The sequence below is a fragment of the Phoenix dactylifera genome, chromosome 2 (genome assembly GCF_051530095.1).
Source record: "Phoenix dactylifera cultivar Ajwa chromosome 2, Ajwa_hap1_PhDact_Kaust_v1.1, whole genome shotgun sequence".
Classification (NCBI taxonomy): Eukaryota; Viridiplantae; Streptophyta; class Magnoliopsida; order Arecales; family Arecaceae; genus Phoenix; species Phoenix dactylifera.
In genome coordinates, this window is record NC_143191.1 from 41,549,872 (window position 1) to 41,564,484 (window position 14,613).

The 14,613-nt window shown below is 38.3% G+C and overlaps 2 protein-coding genes across 7 annotated transcripts; one reads left to right on the top strand and one right to left on the bottom strand.

Annotated features, from left to right (window-relative positions):
* The first annotated feature begins 269 nt into the window (after positions 1–269).
* LOC113461427 (uncharacterized) lies at positions 270–4,868 on the top strand. 2 transcript variants are annotated; one of them, XM_026801476.4, is made up of 3 exons: positions 270–547; positions 3,108–3,175; positions 3,313–4,868. In XM_026801476.4, exons 1-3 carry the CDS (start codon positions 448–450, stop codon positions 4,837–4,839), a joined length of 1,695 nt encoding a protein of 564 aa, XP_026657277.2. In that variant the 5' UTR covers positions 270–447; the 3' UTR covers positions 4,840–4,868. The 2 variants fall into 2 exon arrangements, with proteins under 2 accessions (XP_026657277.2, XP_026657278.2); XM_026801477.4 differs by having other exon boundaries at positions 468–547; positions 3,108–3,185.
* A 4,379-nt stretch (positions 4,869–9,247) lies between these two features.
* On the bottom strand, positions 9,248–14,091 carry LOC103698074 (protein C2-DOMAIN ABA-RELATED 11-like). Of its 5 annotated transcripts, none has more exons than XM_017840804.5 (4): positions 13,710–14,091; positions 13,013–13,170; positions 11,363–11,458; positions 9,248–10,039 (listed from the first exon to the last, which is right to left on the bottom strand). In XM_017840804.5, the coding sequence occupies exons 1-4, from the start codon at positions 13,885–13,887 to the stop codon at positions 9,731–9,733; spliced, it is 741 nt and encodes a 246-aa protein (XP_017696293.1). In that variant the 5' UTR covers positions 13,888–14,091; the 3' UTR covers positions 9,248–9,730. The 5 variants fall into 5 exon arrangements, with proteins under 5 accessions (XP_017696293.1, XP_008778260.1, XP_008778262.1 ...); XM_008780038.6 differs by having other exon boundaries at positions 13,013–13,133; positions 13,805–14,089; XM_008780040.6 differs by having other exon boundaries at positions 13,013–13,133; positions 13,792–14,089.
* Between the last annotated feature and the right edge of the window lie 522 nt (positions 14,092–14,613).

Here is a 14,613-nt window from a genome sequence, read left to right on the forward strand (position 1 = left end):
TCTAACTTGAGCGTCGAAGGGCCCTCATCGGAACGACTGGTAAGGCTTTGTGTAAGTACATCGTCGTGCAGGAGGTGGCTCTCATTTTTCCTTTCCAGATGGCAGCTCTCTCGACTCCTCCAGCATATCACCCTCAGGCCGAATTTGAACCACAACAAAGATAAAAGTAATATATATATATATATATATATATATATATATATATATATATAGAGAGAGAGAGAGAGAGAGAGAGAGAGAGAGAGAGAGAGAGAGAGAGAGAGGTTAGATCGAACCTCTAGGGTTGCAGTCTGAACCACTTCTCTAAGTGGAGGTATCAGATCTCTCACTCGCCCTCTATTTTATTTATTTATTTATTTTTAACAGATCCACCATAAAAATCTTACTCAAACCAAACTCGAGGCCGATTCTCCGGTCCAAGCAAACGGCCAAAGCTTATGAACGCCAATGGGGCACTCCGATGCGACGCCCGTTTTTGTCGATACAAACCTGGGCACGCATTTGGCTCTCCCTGTCCCCTTGGACATCACAGCGGCTGATCTCAAACGTAAGAATCTCTGCCCGTTTCCTTCTGCCTGTTTGTTCAAATGCTTCAATGAATAATATCGGCGCCGGTGCCTGTAACGGGCGTCTCCTATTTTGCTCCATTAGCTATTTGCGGCAGAGATTATGGCCTTTGAAAGTGCGTTAACATGTTCTCTTTGTTGGTAATGGACACGCATACCATATGCAGTGCTACAATCATTTGAAGTGCTTTAAATTTGATTTTGTCAACAAACAAGTTAGTTCTTCATGGAGTAGGTCACCTGTTGAAAATAGTTGATCTTGATAATTTGATAAGAAACATATCATGCTTGTTGAATTCTATTCATGTTGAAGTTCGATATTATGTTTTCGTGATGAAATTCTGGTCCTAGACGTGTAGAGTGTGCTGATATCGAATGTGTGATGTTTTTATGAATTATATTGATCTAGTTAATGAGATGATGCTTTTGCTTTATCATTTGTAGTTTTCTCTTTTTGTCTTGTTTGTCTATACGTCGAATTCATTCGATTTTTTCTTGGTAAATGATATGAACTGGGTTTGCCCCAATGGGCACAGCACTCTGCTTAGCTACCAAATGTTCTTCGTTCAATTCTTAGGCCGTGCATTCCCAAGAACTATGGACCTAGAGAATTATAGTGCAGGTGGTTCTCTTTCCCTTTATCGTAAACAAGGGAAAAGAATGCAAGGTTATGACTGGTAACTAAAAACATCATTTCATGTAGTTCGTCTTGGAGGACTCAGTATGTTGTGCTAGATTGCATCTAGGCTGCTATATAGGAAATGCTGGCCCATGTCTTGGCAAGATTTAGTAGTTCAGGATGTATGTGTTTATGTCTAATGTCTTACATAGCTTTGCATTCTTGAGAGATTTAACAAACCATAGGTTTATATGCTAGATCATATTGATTTTAAGCATGCAATATGGACAACTAACCAACATTTTATAGTGTATGTTCTGTTTGTACAATGAATAAGTGAGAACTTCCGGTCACTTTTCTTCATGACACATGATTAGTCAGTTTCAGAGCTGAACTGACTAGCCTGGTTGCACCTCCTTGACTCTCAGTTCTTCATGACACATGATTAGTCAGTTTCAGAACTGAACTGACTAGCCTGGTTGCACCTCCTTGACTCTCAGTTATCTCCCTATTCACTACTGAAAATGCTGCTTATAAAAATCAAAACTTCTTTAGCCCTTTTTGTTCTTTGTTTCTTTCTTATTCTTCTTCTCTCTCTCTCTCTCTTTCTTGTTTGGGGGGGGGGGGGGGGGGTGTGGAGGTGGGGGGAGGGACTCTAATGGTCTCTTTTGACATACTCAGTCCATTTCAATAATTTTATGTATGCTAGATCTTGGTGGAAATTTTTTTTGCAATATGCAATGATATGGCCATAGATATAATTTGTTTATCGATTTAATACTTGCTCAACCATCTTATTTTGCTATACATTTTTTTTATTTGGATGATTTTTTGTCAATATGAAGCAAATTCCATTTCTCTGAAATATTTATATGACTCAACTTCATCAAGTGTTGCCAGTAAAATGTGTGCTTGGGAAGTTAATGTGATTTAGTTCGTCTAACATTCTAATATAAATCTAATGGTTAGTTGCGTAAACCGGGAGTACAAGTACAAGGGGCAGATCTCTCTCTCTCTCTCTCTCTCTGCGCGTGCGCGTCTATCTCCTTTCGATTAGGAGGGGCTTATCCCCACCATTTCTACACAATACCCACCCCATCCATTGGGGGCTGACGCCAATCGGAATCAAACCCCCACCTGCTTGCCTAAGTGGCAAGAGGTGATACTACCAAGCAAGTGTCTAATCTGGAAATGTCTCCCCCCTAAAAGAGGAGAAAGAATAAGCAGACACTTAATAGTAGAAGTCTTGCACAATCAAGATCTAATGTCTAATTTGCAATAAGGATCTATTTTACCTGGGAACAATCTTTTTGGATTTATTACAAGGACAGCTAATCAGACCGTGGTCATGTCAATGGGGAAGTGTTGGCTGGGTTTGGAAGTGTTTGAGCTGAAGCCATTGAATTATGCTCATCAAAGAAGCAGCAGAGTTCTCTCTTTCAAATTTCACGCAATTTCTAAATATTTTTCATGCTTTATTTTAAGACTCCTATGTCAATTTGTGAGGAGAATTTTTTTTAATGAGATTGTTGCATTTTTTTTCTTTATCAAATCATATGGCCGAAACTCGAAAGTACATGTTGCTTCTTAATATATTGCAACTCCTCTCCTTAGGCATCTTCTGGGTTGAATAACTTAACTCTTCATGTTATAATCATTTAGGTTTTTGTTCCTTCTGCTTTTCCCAAATTCAGAATCTAGTAGAGTTTACAAAATGGTATCTTCAATTTGCAGGAAAAACATCAAAATCTTCCTGCTTAAATTTTGGTTCTTGTATCTTTATGTAGTGGTTCGAATGCCTTAAGAGTATCCAATACCATAATGCCTGAGTTTAGCCATTTCTTTTGACCTTCTGTATGTGTATGTCCTACAAGTTTTTATGCTTCTGGTAGAATAAATTGCATGTTCTTTTTATCCTGCAGGTCAACTTGAGAGGGAACACTTTTCTTGTTTTCCATATATTGGAGAAATTAAGGCCCAAGCTTTGATGGTAAGTTACTGTAAGTTCCACTCCAGTATCTTCCTTCATGTCTATCCTCAGCTGCTTTATTTACATCTCAGTCTTCTGATGCTCTTGTAGACATTTCAATGTTCCTCAAATTTTTTTAACTTTCTTCATTGTTGTAGGTAAAGAGGAAAACCCACTTTTATCATCTTCCAGATTCGATGCCTATCAAGAAATGTTATCAGGGGTTGGCAGGAACTTGGTTCCTTCACATGAATGCTTCACGGTCTGTAGACATGCTGAGGCAAGAAGCTAGTGTACCTTCAGGATTAAATCATTCCACAAGACAAGACTTCTCTAATCGGAGGGAAACTGTCAGGCCAAACTATAAAGTTTCACCGGCTTTGGAAAATTTAACAGCATCAAATAATTCAGATTGGTGGGAATGCAGAAACAGAGTAGTTATGGCTATTCAAGGCATCACAAGTCCAGATACCAAAGATTTCATGCCTACTGTCAGCAATATCACAGATTTTTCAAAATCAGAGAAGGTTGCTGGTTTCAAAGATACAAATATGGAGAGCCAAGCTAGCAAAAATGGAAGACATCATTCCATATTCAGTGAAGGCCAACTTGATGAGCTTTCCTTACCTATTTGTGGCAAAGAAAGAAGGAAAAAGAGGAAGACATGGGAACAGGGAAATTCATCAAATGTTGGTAGTGGATATGTAAAGGACATCGCAGAGGGAAAACTTGCCAGAACTCGAAGAATGCACGCACGTGAATTAATCTCTGGTTTAAATCCTGACAAAGGGAAGGAAACAAAAGATAATAACATTACTGATGAATCCCAAGGCACGGATCAAGAGGATGAGAACTTGTCCTCAGAGCCTCCACTACTGAGTAGACCCCATATCAGTTCTTCAACAGTGAGACAAACTCCCAGCATTAGTTTGTCTGCAAACATCTCTCTAACTGGTCTTATTTCAAGGTACTTCTCTGACAATGATGAGGTGGATTCATGCAGGAGTCCATCTAAAAATATGCTAAACACTAAAAAATTGACTCAGCAATTCAATGATGCGCCGAAGGCTGAAAAAATTCAACAAAATGAGATCACTGGCTATGCAAATAGCACTGCAGAATTTTCAGTCAACCAGAAAAGTTCAAAGAGAAGTGCATTGGATTCTGATACAATTTGTTCCTTCAATGGTAGTTCTGATGGTGCGAAGTGGTTGGAAGATTATCCTGCGAACATCAGTAACAGCGAACTTGATAAAAATGAAATAGGTACTTTTCCTGGTGAGAGACGAACAAAGAGTATATCTGGGCGGAAGATGAAAGATAATAGTGTGGCGTGTGCTGATGAGTATAGCTCCTGCCAAGCTGACCATAAGAAGACATTTCGAAACAAATTTAGCAGAAGCAAACAACCAGTCAATGAGAAAAAGGTCTGTGTTACACCTCATTGTTCATCGATGAATTCTCCATTGTCGTTTAACAAGCATATGGGGCCTTCAAGGAGCAAGTTTGGTAGAAAAGAAGTTGGCAAACGCCTTGTTCAAGCAGCAAACAACATCTGGTTTTCTGTTAGTGGGAAAAAATCTCTGCAGTCCATGTACCTCTCTAGGTCTGGAAATCCATCATTGCCTGAATCAGTTGTACCTGTTAAGAAACTTCCTTTTGAAATAGATGATTATGATGACTGAGAGATGAGAACTCTCATTATTTTGGTTTCTTTCTTAGCCTTCCAGCAGCTTATTCTTTTGATTATGTTGACAGCAGTCTTCCAGTGAATACTACTAACTCAGAAATCTCTCTTAGAAAAATCACTCTATAGCTGAGGCTGTTTCCTGCGGTATGATTTTTGAGTTCAACCACTCATGACACAAGTTAGTGTTAGGGGCTCTCGCATGATCCATTGTTTTTTTTTTTTTTTTTTTGATGAACTTGGCAATAGTCCAAATGGATCCATGATGTTGTTATTATGTCTTTTCAGGGAAAGGCACCTTAAATTTGTTGTTAGTTGTCAGACGTCTCGGCTTCCTAATCCAACCATTCATCAATACAAGATTAAAGATCCCACTTGCAAAAAAAGAAAAAAAATGATGTCATTGACCACAACCATCCTCCGGGTCTCTTTCAATGGAGTCTATGTGGGTGGGCTCATTTAATGAAAAAAAAAAGGAAAAGAGAAGAAAAACGGTTAGGTTCACGCATTGCCAAAATAAATTCATGGCTAAGTTAGAGTTGATAAATAAGCCCTTGGATATGTTTGAAAAATTCAGCAGAATTGGGCTTAATTTTTTTTATAAAAATTGATACCAACTCCTATACTTCTAAAGATCCATCCTAATTTTAGCCTAAATTCTATCAGCTTGTTGGTCGGAAAAAAAAAATCTCCACGCTTTTTTCTTCTTTTTTTTTTCGCCCTGCAGGATTTGGGTTGGGAGGGTATTAGACCGCTCACTCCATGAATCTAACGGAAATCCAACCCAATCCTGTTGGGTTTCCCAAATATGTAGTTAATGTTACTGATAAATTGGATTAACCTGGGAGTTACTATGATCCATAAATTAATTCTAAATATGGTTCTTTTTTTAATGCCCATTTCAACTGCACTATTGTCTCTTATTCCAAGAACTGAAGCACAGAAATTGAACAGGGATTCGTTGTGGTGGATAATCAATTGTGGCTCCGTTTTTATATTTAAATATTTACAGAACGCATTGGGTGGATTTGCGCTCATGATAGGTGAGTCGACACCTCATGATGATGTCCGATACATGTAACCAAAGCTAGCAAATTAAGCTTCTTTTTTTTGTGATAAAAATAGAATTTATCATACCGATCTATTATAAATACAAATGTAGAAATTAGAAAATAAAATAATTAATAAATTAGGAGGAATATCTGATGTAGCAGTCCACAATGAAGTTTCCATGTGATTAGCTATATATATTGCCATCTAGTCTGCAGCATTATTAGCTTCTTCATAGACATGTGTCACCTTATAAGCCAGTAAATTAGCTGCCATTCTCCAGCAATCTTATCTTAGAGGATGAGGACTAGTCTCTAAAAACGATAAATCAGTTAGCAACCTAACAACCGTCAAATAGTGACCCTTAAGTACAATATAAGAAGCTTTCAGAATGTTTACTGCATATTTCAAAGTTTCCTATGCAACACGCAATTCTGCCATAATAACTATAGTATTGAATAGACAAACATCTCCACTACAATAAGCACACCACTAGCACTTTTAATAACCAAGCCTGTTTCATCTGACTCTCCTCTATTTTGAACACTGCCATTAAAATTGACCTTGGGAAAACTAGGGATGGTGGTTCCCACAAAAAATTAATCATATGTGGTAATACAGAGTGTGTTGAATAGGAATCATAGATTTTTCTAGCTATCAAAGATCCTTTTGATGCAACCACTTGGATATATACTCATGGGCTTGGACCAAGGCTCTCAGGAGTATCAATCTAGGATTCCAAGTATTATTCTGAAAAATACGATCATTTTTGGTCAGCTAAATATGATAAGCAACATCAAAATAGCCTCAGTATGTCTATTACCTATCGAGCATTTCTCTTTAACATTCTGAAGAAAAGTATCTAGAGAAATCGTTGCATCAAAGAGGGGAGCTTGTCACCAAACCAGATTTGCCAACCTGCAGTTTAAAATAACATGAGAACCGATTCTTCAAATTTTGGGTATAAGTCATAATGGTCAGGAATATGCAGACCGTGTTAATATAAAATGCTACAATAAAGGAGCCAGTTCCATGCTAATTTCCACATAAATAAACTAATTTTTGGATGAACACCAATTCCTAGCCCAATCAATACTCTGGGTGGATGAGGCTTTTGGCTTAAAAAGTTTATGAAAGTCTTAAACTCTTATTGACAAACCAGATGATAGATTTCATCCCAACCTATCTACATGATCTCCACCAGGTATAATAATAGCAAGAATTTTTTCTGCCTACTCCTCTGCAAACGCTTGAGAGTTCACGGTCAAATCCCATTTGTTTTCACTTTCCACTATGAGGTCCTTAACTGTAAGATTTTGTAATAAATTAATATCAACAAGAATGGGCCACCTTGCAGTAGGAATAGATGAAATCCATGGATCCATAATCATATTAATTGATGCTCCATCACCCATATATTATGTAAGACTAGAGCAAATTAATGGAGCAAAAGAGCAAATCTTTTTCCAAACAGGGGAGCTATTTTGTGCACATACTGGGGAAGATAAAAAGGACCATGCTGCATACTTAGCCTTCATGAAAGAAACCTACAAACTATCTTAGAATCAACATAAATCTCACAGCATCCTTGACCACAAGAGCCCCGCTCCTAGCAATCAAAGAAGAAATCATTAAACCATCCCTTTGAATAGGCCGGCAAACATGATCCCATGATAGTAGATGTACTCTCTTGGAAGTATCTGAGGTAGCTATAAAAAATTCCTGATTATTCCTTCCAACTTCAATAACACACCTTTAAGAATTATGCAATTAGACATCAAATATATGGGAAGAGACAAGAGAACAGGTCTAATTAGGACAACTCGTCCCTTAATAGACAATACTTTCCATTTCTAACCCTCTAATTTATTCAAGAACTGCCGAATCAACTTTTTATAGTTTCCAAAGACAATCTATTACCTATGATTGGAACTCCCAAGTAATTCCATATCTTATAAGATCCTTGAATCTGCAAATAATTGCTTATTTGTTGTCTTGATAGAGTATTTACCTTTGGACTAAATCTGATTACTAATTTCTCCAAGTTGACTCTCTGTCCTGAAGCCCTGCAATACTCCTGAATGATACTAGATAGATTTATTGCATTTGCCATTACGGCTCGAGCAATCAAGACACAATCATATACAAAATGGAGAAATACAACGATAAGAAGTTTGTAGAAACTGCATCATTGAGCATTCTAGATAAAGCATCGGAACAAATAATGAACAAATATAGTGATAAAGGATAGCCTTATCTTAATCCCATAAATTAAGGATATCTTCATCTCGGCAAGAGTCGACAAATTCCATGATTCCCAGCCACAATTTATGTCCTTGGGCCACCAACATGCTTCTTTCGTATCAAACCTAACCCCATATGATGGCTTGTTTGCTTTGGTGTGTATTTGATGACCAAGCAAAAAAAGCTGCCTATATTTGAGTTCAACCACTCATGATGCAAGTTAGATGCGTTCAGTGGCAGTAGCGCTCTCATAATCTATTGGGTTACTAAATATTTTCTGAGAACCCCAGCGATAGCCTAAATGGATCCATGATGTTATTATCATGACACGAGTTTCGTAACAAAGTTAGCATTAGAGTTTAGCACGTCAGCCTAGGTATGGGTCGGTCATGTACACGTCTGACTATACGACGCTAATTTGACCCAGTCATCTGGAAATGTTCTTGATTCCGTAAGTCCCTGAATCACCAGCGACAGCCAACATGGATCCATTAGGTTATTATTAGGACAAAGATTTCGTAGCAAAGTTAGATTAGTAGGTCAACCTAGGAATGGGTCAGCTTTGCTCATACGAATTTGAAACCAGTCGTTTGAAAAATTTCCTGACTACGTGAATCCTGAATTGGCGAGGTGAAAAGGTCTTGTTACAGCACGGAATTCTTGTTTAAGCCTGGTGGCATCAATTGCCGGGTCAAAGCCGTAAGGATGAAAGGATTCAAATTTGGTTCATTTTTGTTTTAAGGAGAAATTCTTAGATGAACCATATCTGCCATGAATCTAGAATGAAATGAATCTAGCGTGAAATTATTAAATGGATTCATTCATTTCAATTTCATGCTAGATTCATTTCAACCTAGATCTAATAATTTTTCTATTTCGAGGGATGATTTCGATCTTCCCTCATGCTTCTACCGTTCAAAAAACAAAAAAGAACCCAATTAACCATCCAAAAAGCTTCTCTCAAGTTGAGATGCCTGAGAAAATCTTAATATGGAAATTTCCAAACATACAAACGTATTTGCCCAGACTCAGGGAACAATTTATCCCAACCACCATTGTAGACATGTAGCGCGACCAACCTGGCCAGATCACAAGCAAGAAAAGATCGATGATTTTTCGTACTTAAGAAAAATGCGACAATCTTATAAATACCAGTAAGTACACACAATACAGGACATTTGTGATTTCTCATCCATTACACAGGTGGGGCTTGGTTGACAGGCTCTGAAATCCTTCTTTATATTCTACAAACCTTTACAGAATTGCAGTCCTGACAGAAAAGCAAACTGATAGCTGGAGTATATGTTACTAAACCATGACCATATTTAGGTCGCTTCAAACCGAACTTCTACAACAATCTAAACTAGAAGTCTCGAAGAGCAGTTCTATCATCCTGAGCAGTGCAGCCAGATGTGGCGTGTTAGTTTGAATCCAATCATTCAGGCTTTGGTGAAACTCCTCAAAGGGGGATGGGTTGGCTAAAGTTACAGAACTTGGAAAGGGAAATCTGACATGAATAATCAAACTGCATCATAACTTCAACAGAAGCCTGCCATTTTAATGCCAAGCCAACTTAAAGATTAAATATCTTAAATTTATCCAGCCTTTCCCCCAGAAGTGGTAGTTAGGTGATTGATCCACTTGACTGTCACGTATAATTCGCCAGATTCAACATCACGAAGCTTCAAATGAACATCAAGCACAATCTCGCCGTTCATGTGTGTCACGAAGCTGTCAGCCAATAGGCAATTCTCGCTGTTAGGTGCCACTTTCCTCAACGTGGTCTCACCCGTAGTTAGCTTCAGTGCTCGCTTCAACTTTGAAGCTGACACTAGCGGTTGAAGGTCAAGGAAGGCATGACCCATCCTGTCATCCGATTTGAACCGGTCTCTGTCAAACACTTCCTGTGAGAAAAAAAATGAAGTTTCTAACTTGAGTTCGTTTCTTAAAAAACAGGCTCAAAACAACTAAGCAAAATAATATGGAGGGAACTATGACATATTTCATGACATGTATCTAAGCTAACCATTGTTTATCAAATGTATAGTGATATCCAAGATTATACCAACACTCCTGCTCTAATGTAGTTTCTTAGACTTGCTCACATTTAGTAAAGGCAACATGTATTTTGAAGGAACTCCTGCTTTAAAGTAGTTTCTTAGACTTGCTCACATCCAGTAAAGGCAATCAAAAAGTAAATTCAGCTGTTCCATACATTGAAGGTTTTGTCATGATTATCAATGCTCCTCATGTATTTAAACATAGGCAATTTAAGTGCCGTCGGACTCCAAAGAGAGAGAAAAAGGAAAAATCAAATTCTCCAACAAGTTGCGTGATAGCCAAGGGGATCTTTTAGGTCTTTTCAGTGGAAAAGAGATATGTACAACAATCAATGGAGTCAAAACATGTGCAATCCAGGAAAACTGTTCCGTTGTTACGTATATAAGTTTATGCTTTTAAAATAATGTTATATTTATCAAAGGAAATCACGGAGGTATATAATACTCCAATATGGTACCATGAGATCCAAAGTGGACCCAGTTGACACATGATAGTGAGCAAAATTATTATTTATCTTAACAAAGACAGCAATAGAATAGCTGCCACATATTGAATTTTTCTTCAATATATAGCGATACTAGCAAGGCAAGGACAAAATTCTCACATGTCCGTTTTGTTATTACAACCTTCTTTTTTTATGTCTAAGACAAAAAGCTACGCGCAAATTCTAATTGGATCTCGATTGTTCTTAACAGCGATGGCTATTCATTTAAGTCTTCGGGTGGCACCACCAGATCTTCAACAAGGTGGATGCCGTTTGAGTGAATCAAGACAAGTACTCCTAAGACTAGAGTATAGCAGGGTTTACTGACTTCGCGGATGATTTTCAAGCTTTTTGAAAAGAGTTTGAGCTCAGCCAAAGACTCTTGAAACATCTGTTGGAAGCTTTGGCTTACCCTTTACATAAACAATCTTATGAAACATTGCTTTTTGTAGATTAAGCTATTGTTAAAGTATTTGTTTCTCATCTATACAAGTTCAAACATAGGTCACTATCAAATTCCCATAACATACAAATAACAGTCATTATCTACATAAAATAGCATGGCAACAGTCATTGAAACAATCAAACTTTTAAAAATATTAAACACCATACGAAGTTCAACTTGTCGCACGCTGAATAGCACTTGACTGACCACAGAAAGATTGTAGAATAAAGAACATACCAGTTTTAAGACACCAAGAGGTTCTTTCATGGAGAATGTTAGCTCTTCATTCCAAACAGGATTTAGGCAACTGTTGATGACTTTTGTTTTTGCAGTCTGATCAATAAAAGGAAAGAGTAAGCATAGAAAGAGTGCTGAAGAAACACCTTGGAAAAGTTTTTCCAAGCAAAGCACCAGCTCAAAATAAGAGGGCCTTCCAACGTCAAATTCCATACGGAAAAGCACTAGGTCAAGAAAAGAGGGTTTTCCAATGTCAAATTCAGTATGCAGTCCATCAACACAGATGGCAGAGTAGGCTGGACAGCGGAGCAGTCAAAGCCAAACTGCTGCATAGATATGATTATATCAAAAGTCAGAAAGTCCATACTGGGTTCATCTAATTAAGCCCATGCTGAGTTGAAGTTAGATGACAGGCTGCAGCATAATTCCAAAAGGAAAAATGCTTTGCGGCACCTGTTAAGTGCACATAAAAAGTTCAACAGGTCCACTACTTGCAGCTTGGCAACTCAGTAACCAACCACATCCCTGTTTATTGCGTCGAATCTCCGAGCAAGACCAACCCCGCTTTTTGGCATGGCAGAAGAAACTTTTCATGTGCACATAATTGGTGCTACATAGCGTACTCATTCCAAATGCATCATTGTGAATGCTTCCTGAATTGAAGATGACAGGTGGTCACCAATGTAGAATATGAGATCTGCATCTCACACAGAAGTGGACATGCATGACTTAGAATAGCACGCACAACAATGTTTCTACAAAGGTTGAGTCATATCTTGTGTCTTTTCATCATCATCTTTGTTTTGATCACCAAACATCTTTCTCATGGAGCACAAACACCATTGAAGGATCAAGCAAAGTTTGAAGACCAACTATTAACCTATTACTGACCTTTAAGAACCGGCCCAGAAATTCCAGCCACAGTAACTTAGGCACAAGAGGGTCATGCAATGAAACCAAGAAGGCCAGCTGGAGGTTGGCAAGAGATAGCTCATGCATCTAGGAGCTGGTGTTATCTATAAATCATGCACTTTTATAATCAATGGAAAAAAATATATTAATTAAAATCTCTACAACCTTTACTTTTTGAGTAAAGAAAAAATCTTATTTAAACACCCTAACTTAATCCATGGATGCACAGATTTTATTCCAAAGCAAAGAAGTGCAATGTTAAGAATAAGAAGCCATGCCCACTTCAATTCATTTCATTGAGGAAAGCTCACGCTTAACATAAAATTGAGGTGAAGAAATCCAGGATAAGCATTCTAGTCATAATAATAGCGGGCCGTGATTTACTTGAAACAAGAACATCTTAGCTAGATGCTCCATCATATTATCTTCATTTGCCTGAGATGGTCATTTTCATGATCCATCCAATTTTAGAGGTTCTCAACACATTCATACCAAGATATGTCCTTGACTCAACTTGATCAGGATGATGTCTGATGGGAGTTTCTGCTGCCTAAAGGCAGCATTAAACTCGACGATCTTCCAAAAAAAAAAAAAAAAAACTCCATGATCATATGGAAGCCCACCAACGTTTTAGGCATTGTAATGGTGCTTAACTGAACCAGGGCAACTTGTCTAGGTGACGAGCAAATCCAAAGGCAAAACATTGCTTTTCATAAAATACAGCTGCAAATAGCTCACCTGATTTCCGACCCCGACCACAACATAAGGATCGCTGCTCAGAAAATCCCGAATAGCCAGATTCCTCCCTTGCACGATGATCACCTTAAGAAGTCCGACATTCTCCTCCATGTTCCCTCTCCTGCCCAAAGATTCAACCTTTGCTAAGATCTCTCCTACTGACCACGAACCAAGGTTGTTAAAAATCACAGCAACCAATACTTTCCTAAACGAACTACTACTTGAAGCATGAATTACACTACTAGTTCTTTCTAGCTTGAAATTTTGAACGAGAACCATCAAATCTAGTTCAAGATTCATAATTTCCAAAAAAATTCATTTCTTCATAAGAGATTTGAACACCCCCCCCCCCCCCTCCCCTTCAAAAAAAAAAAAAAAACAAAAAATCTTTACTCTTTTAAGAAAAACCATCAGGGATTTCTAAGTAAACTAAAAAGATTCTTCTTTTCCCAATTTTTCTCTTGAAATTTTTTAAGTAATAGAGCAAAAACCCTTGATTCCGATACCATACGAGAATTAAATTAATCCAGAAAGAAAAAAATACTTATTAATTTTTCTCTTGATTCCGATACCACTTCAGCTTTCTATCTTTATTCCACAACATACGGATTTTAAAAGTAAAAACTGCAACAGAAAATTTTTCCTCCAAGAGAGAAAGAAACAAGTGGGCAAAAAATCACCATCGAAAACCACTTACCGGCCAAGCCACCTTCGGCAATGGACTTCAAACAGAACCAGGAAAGGTGGGAAAAAAAAGGGGAAAGAAAACAGAAAACCACCTCGGAAGACCACCTGACGGAGAAACCTTCACGGGAGGTGGATTTCTGGCAGCTCCGCGACTTCCTTTGCCACATGCGGCGCCGAAAAGAGGTCATATAAAGAAGGCGAGGGAGAGAGAGAGAGGGAGGTGGGTGGCGGCTTTAACGCAGCGCCGCGGGGACCGGTGATTGCCGGTGACAGAGCGAGGGAAGTGCCCCATCTGGAACCGCCACGTGGTCGGTCGCCGATGAGTAGATGCGGAGACCGGAGACTTTCCAATTCCCACTTCCCCACCGCGTTGTTCAGGAAACAGAGTACACACCGCGTGCGGCCCCTCGCACAGAATTTGAGGCATGTTGGCCCGTGGCACGTGATACTCATGTGAGAGGAAGCAGGTGTGTGTGTTATATTTATTTATTTAAACACGAAATCATATTACTTGTTGTTGCTGCTGCTATGCAAAGAAAATGTATTTGAATTTTTCTAGTATTATATGATTAGTCTGACATCTTCAAAGGAAAAGAAAAGAAAAATTAGATCAATAGAATAATATAATGTGGAAAAAAAACTAGTTTCCACATTCCAAGGACAGTATCGTCAATTCAGTATGCTAAGAATAACTAAAACTTTTGTGTTTAAGGATAATCCGAGTTGTCAGGAAACTAATATCCATTGTGTGAAGCACTGTTTTTTGACACCTAAATCTGATTCACCATGTTTGACAGTTCACACTTGCGCAGAAGCATATATATTTCTAGCAATCTAAAATCGCTCGCTAGGTCTATAGGAAGCCAAATAGAATCAGGAATCATTTCCTTATTGAATGCTTGAGCTGATGATCT